Source organism: Drosophila willistoni, assembly GCF_018902025.1.
Source record: "Drosophila willistoni isolate 14030-0811.24 chromosome XL unlocalized genomic scaffold, UCI_dwil_1.1 Seg141, whole genome shotgun sequence".
NCBI lineage: Eukaryota > Metazoa > Arthropoda > Insecta > Diptera > Drosophilidae > Drosophila > Drosophila willistoni.
In genome coordinates this window covers 14008999-14023713 of record NW_025814052.1, presented here as the reverse complement: position 1 = coordinate 14023713, position 14715 = coordinate 14008999, and the positions used below count along the sequence as shown (strand labels likewise).

At 44.5% G+C, this 14715-nt stretch overlaps 1 protein-coding gene across 1 annotated transcript in view; it reads left to right on the top strand.

Annotated features, from left to right (window-relative positions):
• LOC6641243 (E3 ubiquitin-protein ligase highwire) overlaps nt 1–14679 on the top strand; it is a 47101-nt gene extending 32422 nt beyond the window's left edge. Inside the window, exons 14-22 of the mRNA XM_015178588.3 lie at nt 5927–6040; nt 6114–8911; nt 8991–9538; nt 9598–11007; nt 11071–12486; nt 12544–12885; nt 12953–13417; nt 13478–13671; nt 13746–14679. Coding sequence (XP_015034074.2) covers nt 5927–6040; nt 6114–8911; nt 8991–9538; nt 9598–11007; nt 11071–12486; nt 12544–12885; nt 12953–13417; nt 13478–13671; nt 13746–14232 — 7774 coding nt within the window. The 3' untranslated portion in view covers nt 14233–14679. The remainder of the gene's footprint in view (nt 1–5926; nt 6041–6113; nt 8912–8990; nt 9539–9597; nt 11008–11070; nt 12487–12543; nt 12886–12952; nt 13418–13477; nt 13672–13745) is intronic.
• The last annotated feature ends 36 nt before the right edge of the window (nt 14680–14715 follow it).

The window sequence follows — 14715 nt, the reverse complement described above, 5'->3', positions numbered from 1 at the left end:
AGAGAGAGAAAAAGAGAGAGTACTTTAAGATAAATCCAACAAGATACAGATAGAAAATCATATTTTGCAAGTTATTAACAAAGATTTAAAACATATTGAAAGGGATCCCAAGTGCATTTCAAATATCATCGAATAGGTTGATAAGAGAATGGGGCAAAGAAGTTTCCACCCGTTTCCCATTTTCATTTAGAAATTTTATTTTTATTTTATTTTAGTTTTTTTTTGTCTTTATATTCTATCAATTGAATGCAATAAGCAATAATTTTAATTGGCTTGACAGACAGACGAAAAACTTAATTGCAGCTATTAGAAGGGCATTTTTAGATCCACCACTATATGAGAGACCAGAGAGTAGATAGATCATCCCATCTCGTTTCTTCTTGCTGCAACAAATCAATTTGCGTTCAATTTGATGCTATATAACACACACGACACGATGCGGGGACGTCGACAGGGCACACGATGCCACCGGAAGTCCCAGCGGAGAAAAATACACACACACACACACACAGACATGGCTAGGAAAAGTTCAAGTGAGAGAGAGAGAGAGAGAGAGATGCAGTGAGTCTGAGAAGTACCCACCACAATGATGGTTCCCCTCCCTCCTCAACAACAACAATCTATACTCATTCAATTATTACATCGTTGGATCGGTGATTTTTTTTTTCGGGGTTTCATGCGTTTCAATTTACCATCTAGGCTTTTATCAACAAATACAGATAAAACCTGCACTTGACTTTGGTACTTTGGAGAGGGGGAAGAGAGAAACATTCTTCCGCAATGAACACATTGAATGAATGAATGAATGATTTCATTGTAACCAAACGCCAACTTCATTTTCCGACTTGTTTTACTGCGCTCTATTTGGGCTGGTTGGTTCTGATGGGAGTCAGACACACACACACACATGCATACATGCATACATAAATAGTGGGTCTCGGGAACATGTTTCCCACAGGTAGCTCACACACACACACACATCTAAGTATATATGTATTTACCTGTCTTTATTATTCTTTGCCCTGTGTCGCTTTTATTTGAATGGGTTTAAGGTGTTGGTGGGGTGAGGTGAAGGGAGAGGGGGAGCTATGGTTGTATTGTGGTTCTGCTAGTGGTGGAGTTAAGAGTTGGTGGTGTGTTTACCACCGCAGAGTAAAGTGCTGTTACCATAATTCATTGGAAAATTTAATTTCCATTTTCATATCATACATATATGTATGTACATATATATCTACTTATGTTTGTATGAAGAAATGTACTTACAAATACATACGTACATATGTATGTATGTACAGTGTAGCCCCACTCAAACTATAATTTTGTTCTCGAACTCAAGCCCCGTCGTAGGTGGCGTTTTCTTTCCCCCGATGAAGCAAGACATAAAAGGTAATTCTATCGGGGATAATGGAGAGAATTGTGTACTAACATATAGGATAGTCTATTAGTTGTGCCTCATCGAAACGATCAATTTTTAAACGTTCTTAAATATATTTATATTAAAGACTTTTTCACTTATTTTTGGTTGTCGTCCCAAATTACTATGGACTATAAAATGTCCTAGCTGAAAAGCAGTTGCTATAAGACTTGAAAATAGTTTATCCCTAACAGGGGATTATCTACTCCAGGATAAAAGATTGACTACTTCTATCTTTGTTTCTTTGCCACCTTTTGGAATATACAGAATTAATTTCTGTAAATGTCGTGGACTTTGAAACAAAACTACGTTCTGAAAGGGTTAAATGGTGAAAAAAGGCAGTATTAATAATATATAATTTCGATTTCAAAGCTAAACTATTTCAATATCAAATGTAAAATTTGAAAAGATACGAAAATTTTCAGATTATTAATGTTGTTTGATCTGCCCAGTTGCAGATGGTACAAAACTCCAAGTGGAGTAAGGAAAAATAAGTCTTCTCCTCTTCGAATTCCAGAAAGAAGTCATTTTTATATTTCGTTTTCATGAGTTAGAAGCTCTTCATGAGCCATCTAACAGAAACTTTTAGAACATGTTAATGTAAATACAGTGGTAGAAATTCCGATAATCTAAACAAATAATATAAGAAATTTTAATATATACAAATCTAAGTTAACGTCTCCTCCAACAAATGTTAAATACCTTTTTATTGCCAATTTTTCAAATGCTGTTTCTTTTCGTCAAGAATGATAATTATTTTGGATTCAAAAAAATATAAAGTTATGAGCAAATGGAAAATTAACTACATACCTACATACATACATACATACATATATAGAAAGATATAGGCGAAATTCCAACACCCCACCGCCCAAAAAACGATAGTTTATCTCTGAAATTTTTCAATTTCGATACACAAGATTCAAAATACTCAACATTACCCCCCGAGAAGCCCCAAAAAAAATGGCCTAGATCAAGCACTGTATGCACAAATGCATCTTTAGTAATAATAAAAGTGTGTTTTATATTTCTCTTCAGTCAGTGAATTAGAAAATATAAATGAACATACACAGACACACACACACACACACACACACACACATTTGTATGTACATATGTTCATATGGATTGGCAAATATGTATTCATATCTTGGGTTTTTTTTGTTTTTACGTACTATCAATGTGCGTAGATATTTATTTTATCACCGGCTAAAACGTTGAGGTGCTGCACGTTTTGATGCATGTGCGTGCCTGTCCATGTGAGTGTGTGTGTGTGTGTGTGTGTGTGTGTGTGTGTGCACACAACCACCTACAAGCATACATGCATACTTACATATGCATCGCATTGTTCTCTCACACGTTCATATTGGCATCCATCCCGCTGTGAGAGAGAGCGTGTTGAGGCCCAGCACCAACGTACGTGCCTCTTATCCGGCCAGTTCTTATCCCAAATAAACGGCGACGTGCCTAGATCAAACTGTTTCCCATTATATTATCATTCCATCACAATCCATTTTGAGACCATAAGGAAAGCCGGCAGAGGTATAGGTCAGGTCAAATCGGCATCAAAGTTTGATGTTGATGCTGCTTCATTTCGAATTCTGATTGGAATGCATTTCTCTATATATTCAAATATCGATTTGTGGATACCCTGTTTGAATTAGTCAATTAATTGTGAATGAAATTAATAAACAATTCGATTATAAAGTTATAATCTTCTGACTCTAATTTACATACATATATACATATACATACATACATATATTCATACATAAAAATGTATGTTTATAAATGAACTCCCTTTTTTTACCTGTTGAATACCACAAATATACCCTTCTTTGTATCCAAATGAGTATAGGGTAAAATGTCTTGACTTGGTTTCCATTAACATAAAAGATTGTTAAGTGGCAAACTGGGAAATGGAGAAAAACCTATGTACATACATACATATGTATATATGTGCTTATGTACATACATATCTGCTTATGTATAGTTTTCTCTATATATATTTGAAATTGTTATCTGTTACATGTATAAACATTTATCCATATAACAAAAACATGCGAAAATATTCAGTTACCAAGTAAACATTTGTGAGAAATTAAGTGTAGTTAGAAATCCGAAGAAAGTATGTACATACATTTGTTTGTATCTGCAATTTCCTAAAGTACACAATAATCTTGTCTGCCTTTCTGTCAATATCCAATATCTTTTGCATATTTTCGAATCGAATTGCAGAGTAAGAATATCGTTTTTTCGAGTGAATCATAAGTAAAAACAAATGTTATAGTTACTTGATAAACACATACAACAGACCTCCTGCACTGGGCAAAGCTCCTTCTACACCCTTCTAAAGGGCGACTATGCGGGCCACTTCATTATGTTCACTTTGCTAGTAAGTTTGGGGTGGCTATCCTGTTGGAAGACCCAACGAAGCGATATCTCCTCTTCGGCATAGCCCTATGGTTTACTTCCTTAATAATATCCAAAGATACAGATGCTTATCCCTGATATCCTTGATGTTGAATATGGGTCCAACAACTCAATAGGCAAAGTACACTTCAGTCTTTGTTGTGCATTGGGGAAGTATTTTTTTGGTCGTCGTACCTACAGAACAGATTTTTATACCATACACCCATAGGGTGAAATGGTATATTAAAGTCGCCAAAATGTATGTAACAGGCAGAAGGAAGCATCTCCGACCCCACAAAGTATATATATTCTTGATCAGGATCAACAACCGAGTCGATCTAGCCATGTCCGTCCGTCTGTCCGTATGAACACCTAGATCGCGGAGACTGTAAGAGCTAGAGCCACCAAACTTGGTATGTAGACTCGTGTAGTATGTAGAGTGATCAAGTTTATTTCAAATTTTTGCCACGCCCCCTTCCGCCCCCGAAAATTAAACAAAACAGATCTTCTCGAAAACTAACAAAGCTAAAGTCACCAAATTTAGTATGTATATTGGCTTAGTATGCGCGCAGAATACATATATTTTAATATGTTGCCACGCCCACTTCCGCCTCCATAATTTAGAAAAAACCGATTGGCTCTTGCAATTTTTTGACCATCGCGATCAAATTTGGCAGACTAATAAATCCTATCTATTTCTATCAAACTACCAAATTTGATTGAAATCGGACTAGAAACATACAAAATATACGTATGAACGTATTTTGCTACGCGATCCCTAAGGGCAGAATTGGCCGTTGGCTAGTGGCGGCGCTAGAGTGCTCGTGTGTTTGTAGAGTGAGCGAGATAGCATATATGTAGTTATGAAGCATGTTAAAACAATTTAGTAGACATACATTTGGTTTTCGAAATTTTAAATATTTGTTTCACCTGGTGTATGGTATACCCAAGTCGGCGAGACGACTTACTTACTTCATTTCTTTTCAAACAGGACAACTTTAGATTTATCCGACCACAATTTATTCCTCCGCTCTAATTAAAATGGAATTTAGAATATTCGTAGAGAGGATAGTTGTCCTTTAAGACTTGCCATACTCTCCTGATATTGGCGGGCACCTCGAGCTTCCTCTATTAGTCCACAGCTGAGAAAAAAAGACGACAGTGTAAAGTTCTTTTTGCCAATTAAGCGGAAATTTTAGGATCGAGTTTCCAAATTGTTTGTTTTCGTTATAGAAAACTTTTAATGCTCTTGGTTGGATAGAAAATTACAACAATTGGCAAAATCGATCGATTTTGTTTGACGCTTTCAATTTCGATTATTAATATAAAAAAAAATAAGACAAGAGATTGAAATTTAAGGGGGGTTTCTACCTTGTTGGGCCGAAAAGGCGCTTTTAAGTAAGAATTATTTTTTGGAGAAAAGTATAATAGATCAAGGAATGAAATTTTCCACAGTTGTTGGGAAAACTTTATTCTATGTATAAAATTTTTTTTTCGGCGATCCGTGAAAAGTGGGAGGTTGGGGGAATTTTCCAATAGCATCCCCATTTTATCCGTATGGAAGTCCTACCTTTCGCAAATGAAGTCTGAATCCAAAAAGGAAAACTTTTTCTTAATCTAGACATTTTTCCGCAGCGCTGGTAGTAGAATTGGGATGAAAAAGGATAAAAAATGAAAAAGTTATCAGATTTAAAAAAAAAAATAGATTTTTTGCCTATTTTTCGTTACTAATTAATTTTTTAGCTTAACAATTTTCAAAATTTTTGGCCAATTCTACTACCAGCACTGAACAATATCCTAAAGAACTAAAAAATTTCATAGCGATTGGTTAATTTTTGCGCCCTGTAGGACTTCCACGAGCTCCAAAAATGTAGTGTTGAGAAAAACGCGTTTGAAAATTTGCGCTACGGCACAGAGCGCTTGACACCGCTCCACTTAACGGCCGACAACTTTCGTAATTTTACAGATTTCAACTTGAAATTTTTACACAGTATTCTTGAAACATATACCTATCCAAAAAGGCAATAAAAAAAATCGAAATTTTTTATAACACAAGGTAGAAACCCCCTTTAAGAATTTTCTCATTTAATGTATTTTCAGATCGCAGTCTAATGAGCGTCAATTCCTCAAGGATTTCATAAGTGGGGCGCCAGGATCTTCTGGGGCACGGTTGGCCGCCTGGTTACAGCCGGAATCCCGTTTAGATCCCAACAAGTGAGTAACGAATTGAGAAACATCAACTTTTTGCAGGGCATTGTAAAAATGTTGTTCTGCTCTTGCTCCGCAGATGCGAGTTAAACACAATTACCGAACCTCTGCGGTATGGTTGGCCCACCCAGGTGACAATCACCATACGTGATCAATATGGCGATGCGGTGTTAGTACCCGAACTGAAGGTAGAAATAAAGGCCATACCCACAGGGCCAAATACGAGCGGAAGTGGCATGGGAATTGGAAGTGGAATTTCCTCTGCAAGTGGCAATAATTCAAAGATCCGTCACGGCGATGGTGTGAATTTGGGAGGCATGGCGCCACCGCCACGACTCAACTACGAGCCGACGACCAAGGAGAAGATGTGCTTCAAGGCCATTACGTTCATGAAACCATTTACGAACTACTCGTTCGAGGAGTTGCGCTACAGCAGTCCCGTCCAGACACGCACCACCGAAGCGCTGAGTGCCCAGGACATGGAGGACGGGACATTTAGTGTGCACTGGACACCCAATTCGGTGGGTGGCTATTGCCTGGCCGTGATAATCGATGGCATACAGCTGGAGGAGGTCTACCGCGTGGATGTCAAGGAGGGGGTCTTGCCGCCCCCCAATGCCCATCGACTGGGCAGTGCAGCACGTCGGCCACAAGCTCCCAGCAAGCTGCGACGATTTCAGGCCAGGCACAGTGCCGGGCTGCGCATCCGTTCGCATCCCACACTGCAATCGGAGCAGGTGGGCGTGGTGCGTTTGGGTGGCATCATTTCATTCATCGATGAAATTGAGAACGACGACGGCGTTTGGTTGCGGCTCTCCACGGAGTCGATACGTCAGCACTGCACCATGGGCTGGTATCCCACAGAGGCCTGGTGTCTGCAGTTCAATCAACATTTGGCCCGATCCCTGCTGCAACCCGTTGCCGATGCCACACGTTCCAAGTCGAGCGAATCGAATGATGGATCGGCGACGGCGTCCCCATTGCCCCCACCTCCCCCGCCAGCACATAACAGTCCCAAGGGCCAAGGGCCGAGTAGTCCGTCCACTTTAAGTCCCACGAAATTGAAATCCTCGGCATCGAATTCCGCCTCGCCGGGCAAGAAGATCTTTGACTTTGCGGCTTCCGCTAGTTCAACGAATCCCTTTCTGTTCCCCTTGAAGTCCACGGACCTGGAGCTTGATGTCGAAGTGGCCGATCCTGATGCGGAATCCTCAGTGGCTGTAGCCACTGAACTGCTGCCCTCGAATTTGGGTTCAGCCATAGCTGGAGTGGTCGGTGGCGGTGCCATCAAGTTGCAGGCCCTGCAAAAGTGGTTCAAAGGCGATGTCGAAGGAGCTCCAGCTCCGTCTCCGTCTCCGGCTTCAGCTCCATCGCCATTGCCGGTGGTGGCCACAGGGGTCTCAGTGAGGGAATTGGTGCGCGTGATGGGTGGACAGGAGCAGCAGCAGCAGCAGCAGCAGCGAGGAAATGGCAACAGCAACAACACGACGAGCACTAGCAGAAGTCAGGAGCAACAGCCCCAGGAAGAGGACTTTGATTTGGCTACTATGCGTAGACCCAACTACACAGCCAGCCAGACAGCCGCTTTACTGTCGACTCCCAAGCATACTCCACGACGGACAGCACCACAACAGGAAGTTGCTGGAGGAACCGCCGCCCAGCAGCAGCAGCCGCAAGAGGATGATCTTCAATTGCAAATTACCACAACAACGACGGGAACGAAAACGGAAACGCAAAGTGAACTGCATTTGGGCGAGAGTCCAGCATCTGTGATGCCAATACCCGTGGCAGTGGCTACCACCTCAACAGCGTCATCCTCATCCTGCTCGGTGGCCAGTAGCACGACCAAACGCAACACCATGGGACCGATTAAACGGGCCATGCCGCCCTCCTTTGCCGAGAGTATCAGGGCGGTATTTGCCGCTTTATTGTGGCACGAGGGAGTTGTCCATGATGCCATGGCCTGTGCCAGTTTCCTAAAGTTCCATCCGGGACTGCCCAAAGAGGGGGCCACAGTGGTTACGCGACGCGAGGCTGGCGATGCTCGTCTCCAATTGTCGCGGGAGCAAAAGGCCCAACAGCGGCATTCGGTGGAGGTGGCCAATGCTGGGCACTATCTCAATATACGTCCATCCACGCTGGAGACGTTGACAAAGAGTGGCAACAGTTCGCTGCATAATCGCAGCAAGCATCGCAAGAATCCGCTGACCAGCAACGGCGACAGCGAACAAGCTCCTCTGATGTCTCAGATGTCTCAGACGGCGGCGGCGGCTTCTTCACAGAAAGGTCAGGGTCTGCAGGCTCTGCCGGAGTTGGTCAGTGTTTTGCCGCCGGCTTTGCGTTGCTTGGTCTATTTGTGGGAACAGATCTGTTCGGGCTGCGTTCAGATTGTTCAGTCGAATGCTCTGGATCAACAACGGGGGGATCGTTGCCTGATCTCGCCCAGCAGTGGCGAGACGCGAGAGGTGGCCAATGGCGGTGATTTGGATGGTAAAATTGATGGTAAATCCGTGGGCGATGTCGAGGGACTGGCCGCCGCCTCCGCGGACAAGGAATTGGGCAAGAAATGTAAACGCAAAAAGAAGGACGATGGCAGCTGGTGTGAGATCTGTGAACTTTTCCTGCCCATGCCGGTGACATATCACATGCGTATTGCCCATCCGGGTTGTGGAAAGTCCGCCAAGGGCAAGGGTTACAATTCCGTGGGCATATTCTGTGAGGGATGGGCCGGCAATTGCGGCGAAGGCGGCAAAGGTGCCTCCTCCTGGTTCCTTATGTGTGACACCTGTCGGGATAAGTACTTGGCCAGCAGTCTGAGTGCCACCAATGTCAATAGCAGCACAATTCCCCATGTGGCTAGCACTGATCAGAATGATGGTGAGTCTGCCTCTTCCTCTTCCTCTTCATCTAGGAGGATTGCAATCACTCGATTTCTTTTCTTTCCTTTCTTTTGCAGTTAACGAGATGAATTTGTTTGGCGTGAAGACAACCACTTTGATTGCCAACTCCGAGGTGTATACCACAATGCGAGAGAATGCCACATTTCTGTTGGAGCTGTGCTCCTCCTCTGCTTCCATGTCAACGACAGCTCCTGCCCTCAGTAAACGTTCGCCCCAACAACAGCAGCAGCAGCAGCAACAACAACAACAACAACAACAACAACAAATGGCCATGCCCATGCCAATTGTGATTGAGCACCAGCATCTGGGCATGGGCGATCTGAGCAGTAAGCCCAGCACCAGTCGTGCCGACTCGGCGCGTAGCAGTCGGATTGGCATGGGCGTGGGCATTGCCAGTGGACGTTGTTTGAGTGGCAAATTCTCTGTTCCATTTCGCAAGAGTTTTGTCGGAGTACCGCCTAGCACACCGGACAATGTTTGGCTAGCACCCGATAGCTTTGCCTGCTTGGAATGCCTGGGAACAGCTGGACATGAGGATTTGCCCTACGAGATGTTTGGCATGGGATCGGCTGGCGGCGGCGGTAACGATAATGGTTATGAGAGGGTGAGTAAAATGCACAATTTTCCAAGTAGCATGACTTTATTTTGTTGTTATTGTTGCAGCCTCTCTCGGAGATCTCCTACGAGTCGTGTGAGCCAAATAACTATGAGGTAATGTCCGGATCAATGGCAAATCAAGGATCAACTGTAGCTCCAGCTGGCGGTACACTATCCAAATTCCATCGTAGCTATTCAATGGGTCAAGGCTGGGCAGCATTGGCCCAGCAACAGCACCAACAACAACAACAACATCAACAGCAGCAGCAGCAGCAGCAGCAGCAGCAACATCATCAGCAGCAGCCACTGTCGTCACATCAGCCATCCAGCCATCAGCAGTCGCTGAATCAGAATCTACCATTGGACATTGGACAGGCACAACCGAAAGTTGTATATCGTCGACGCATGAACTCCACCAGTGAGGGCGATGGATCTCTCTTAATTTGCTATCCGTCCGAGCATTTGCGTCGTCTGGTGCCGCCAAAACTATTGGCTAGTGTGGCTGTGTTGTCCTCTAATGGAGGCTCGGCCACAGGGGCAGCACCATCATCATCATCATTGGCCACGGCGGGAGATGGCAAGGATCAACTGCCAGCAGCACCATCCGAGTCGTCCATGGGTAGCAGTGCTCTTCTAGGCAGACCGGCAATGGCTTTCATAACACAGAAACATGAATTGGAACGTCTCAGAGGTGCCATGCGACGAAGTCTGAGAATTGCCGCCTGTCGCATTTATGCGTTGCAAGCTCTCAATTGGCTGCTCCGCAGTGTCACCCAGGGCGTATGCTTGCATGATTTGATGTGGTGGTTTGTCAGCTCCCTCACCTTGGGCAATACGGAGTTGGTGGATGGAAAATACGAAGAGGCTGAACCGGCGCTCGAACATCCTGTGGCCTATACCCAGATTAGTGGCAGATTCGCCCATTTGATCACACAATCGTTGCATGTGCTGCTCCAGTCGGTGGCGGATCTGACACTCCACTTGCCATTGGGGTCACCGCTTCAACGGGTGGCCATTCAATGCTTTGGCATACGTTTCCGTCAAGCGGATCATCAGTTCTTGCATAGTTCCCATGTCTTTGGCAACATTTCCAAGATCTTGTCGAAATCGGATGAACAAAATGATGCCGCCATGGCTGTATCCACAATGCTGGGTGGCGAGACGACCCATTGTGATGCCGAACATAATATAGCAGCAGCAGCAGCTAACAGCCAACAGCTTTCCATGGGAATGGGAGTGGGAGCGGGTGCTGGAGCTAAGGTTCTCTACTATACCGATCTGTCGGGCATGTTTGAGGTCACGGTGTCGTCGCGGCCAGCCATGGCCGAATCTCTGACAGATAACTCAACGGAAACATTCTGGGAGAGCGATGAGGAGGATAGGAACAAGTGCAAAATCATTGAACTATCGATGACCAAGCTGAATTATGCTTGTAAATTTGTCCTTGTCCATATTGACAATAGTCGGGACCTGCAGGTGAGTTGTAACCGAAGGAAAGTTGCGGAATTAGCCCTGTTAATCTTCCTTAATCTCCCACAGAATAAGGTACTCAATGTGGTCTTTTATGCTGGCCAATCGCTTGGTGACACAAATCTCATTAAATCCGTTGATGTCGATCAAAAGTCATGCTCATGGATATCGGCAAAAATCTGTGATGAGAGTTCTACGCATTTTCGTCTGGAATTGCATGGCCCGGAGAATACGTTACGGGTGCGACAAATAAAGCTCTTGGGCTTGCCCAGCTCCTTGGCAGCCGGCGCCGTTGATGAGTCAATGAAACTGCATCTAAGATTGGCTCATGCCACACGAATTCAGCAACAGATTTGTGAGGCGGAAACCTTGCGGGTCTTTCGCTTAATCACTGGACAAGTTTTTGGTAAACTAATTAGCAATGTTGGCAGCAATGAGACGGCAGCTGGAACAGCAACAGCAGGATCCGGTGTAGGTGGCGGCTCACTGCCAGCAGCGGATTCCTCAACATCCATGCTGGCCGATTCTCTGGATTTGCGTGAACATATGGTTGGGATTCTATTCTCGCGCAGTAAATTATCACATCTGCAGAAGCAAGTCATTGTACATATTGTCCATGCCATTAAGAAGGAGGCACAGAGAGCCAAAGAGGATTGGGAGATGAATAATCTGGCTCATGCCCATATGCAACATGGCCAGCAACAGCAGCAACAACAGGAGCAACAGCAGCCAATTCCACCGTCAGTGCCAGCCACCGAGAGCAGTTCGGAGAGGAGTCGTGCTCCAGATACGTATTGCTTTGAGATGCTTAGCATGGTTTTGGCTCTGTCCGGTAGTGTTGTTGGTCGCTCCTATCTGTCGCAGCAGCACGGTCTTCTCCGGGATCTGCTGGGACTGCTGCATACAGGCAGCGATCGTGTGCAACGTCAAGTGACTGCCCTTCTGCGTCGCATCCTGCCAGAGATAACGCCCGAAAGCTTTGCCGAACTTCTGGGAGTGCAACGTTTGCCTCCGGCTGACTATAGCATAGCCAATCAGAGTGCCAGTGATTTTGATATGACTCGATTGGGTTTGCTGGACATCTTCTTGGCCGTAATAGCCAAGTCGTTGCAATTGCAAATCAAAGTTAAGACAAATACACAAAATGCAACGACAGGCAATAGTGCGGGCAATGCAGGAAGTGGCAGTGGCAGTGGCAGTGGCAATAGCAATGGATTAGCCATAGCAAAGCCAACACAACTGGAAAAGACACCGGCCTTTGTGCGACTTTGTAGCTCATTGGATTTGTCCGTGCAATTGCTGCGGTCGCGTCCGCCCACAGCTGAGCATTTGCCCTCCCAGGCAGGGGATCCATTTAGGTTTGAGTTGCCGCCACCAGCGAAAAAGGAATCCAAACGTAATCTCAATCAACGCTGGTTTCTCAATGGCATCATCTCCACCAAGCAGGCCGAGAGCATAATATGTCTTATACGAGATTTGGCCAGTGTAAGTTCGTTAGCTTCATCTCTCCTTAGCTTGATAATTCATTTATTTCGTCTTCAGGGCAAACTCAGCGAGAAATGGTCACAGATAACAAAGGCGGCCATAGCCGAATCAGTGCTGAATCTCACAAGATTGGAGGAGATATATAGGTCACCAGAATATTGCACTAAAACATCCACACTGTGGCTAGCTCTGGCCAGTCTTTGTGTACTGGAGCGCGATCATGTGGAGAAATTGTCATCGGGTCAGTGGTCAAAGCTCTGTGATACCCGACCAATGTGCAGTAATCATGACGATGGTGAGACGGCAGCCATTATACAATGTGAGACCTGTGGTTCCCTTTGCGGTGACTGCGATCGGTTTCTACATCTCAATCGAAAGACACGCACACACAAGCGCACTGTAAGTGGGAAGGAGGAGGAGATGAGGAGGAGGAGAGGATGGGAATTGACTTCTCTCTTTTTCGTAGGTCTGCAAAGAGGAGGAAGAGGCCATACGTGTAGAGTTACACGAATCATGCGGACGCACAAAACTATTCTGGCTACTGGCCCTTGCCGACTCCAAGACTCTGAAGGCAATGGTCGAGTTTCGTGATGGCAGTCACACAATTATCTCTGGACCACAGGAAGCGGTGGGCCGTTGCCGCTTCTGTGGCCTAACTGGCAATTCCGGCTTACTGGAAATCGGTAATGTCTGTGCTGACGCTCAATGTCAAGAGTATGCGGCCAATTCCTGCCTTAAAACGAAACCCTGTGGCCATGCCTGCGGTGGTGTGGCTGGTGAGAAGAAATGTCTGCCCTGTTTGCAGCATGTGTGCCATGCCCGGGAGAATGAACTGGCTGAAGAGCTGAGAGATCCCAAGCTAACACAAGATGCAGACGATATGTGCATGATCTGCTTTGTGGAGGCTCTCTCCTGTGCCCCATCTGTACATGTGAGTAATCTCTCTACGCCCAAGTATTCTAAAACTTACTCCTTCCTAACCTCTCTCTAGCTGGAATGTGGCCATGTCTTTCATTATCATTGCTGCAAGGCTGTGCTGGAGAAGCGTTGGAGTGGACCACGTATCACCTTTGGCTTCTCACTCTGTCCGATCTGCAAGGCAGATATACAGCATCCTCTGCTGGCTGATATACTAGAACCGATCAATGGACTGAAACAGGATGTCAAACGCAAGGCCCTTATGCGGTAAACTATGACAAATGCCAAATTTATAAACTGATGAACCCCAAACTGAATGCGGTCTTTCTTTTTATTTCTAGCATCAAGTACGAGGGATTGGTTAAGGATACAATCGATAGCAAAGATGTTACCCAATTGGCAATGGATCGGTATGCCTACTATGTGTGCTTTAAATGCCAGAAGGCCTACTATGGCGGCGAGGCACGTTGCGATGCAGAAATTGGCGAAAAATTCGATCCCGAGGAGCTCGTTTGTGGCGGCTGCTCGGATGTGGCTCGGGCTCAAATGTGTCCCAAGCATGGCACAGATTTTCTCGAATATAAATGTCGTTATTGCTGTTCGGTTGCCGTCTTCTTTTGCTTTGGCACCACCCACTTTTGTGACACCTGTCACGACGATTTTCAACGTCTGACGAATATACCTAAAAACAAGTTACCCCAATGCCCGGCCGGACCAAAGGCCAAACAATTGATTGGCGATGAATGTCCCCTGCATGTGATGCATCCGCCCACCGGCGAAGAATTTGCCCTGGGCTGTGGCGTTTGTCGCAACGCCCAAACATTTTAGCCAGGCAACACCATCATCTAGTCGAAAGTAATCATAATATAAAATATAAATTATAGAATATTTTTTTGATCTCTTTTTTTTTTTTTATTTGACTTTTACCCATCTCAAAATGTTGAAACTCAAATTGTACACACATTGATATTTTTAGCAGAGATATAGATCAGATATTTCGATGTAAAATTTATCTGTAATACTCAAATCAAATTCACGTATTAATAATATGTTAAACGTAAACACAAATTCTCCTAATCTTTGGCCAGAGCCAGAGCTAAGATATCCTTCACAACGGGACGGGGGGGAGGGGAGGTTTCGAACATACTCTATATAGAAGCATTTTGTATATATAAAATCAATAATGGTAATTGGACATCCGATTGGGGAAACCGAATTTACATTGATGCCCTCTTTCATACATTGATATTTTGTGAAGTGTATTTACCTATACATATATGGAAATTCTTATATAAATTAAATTAATAAAAA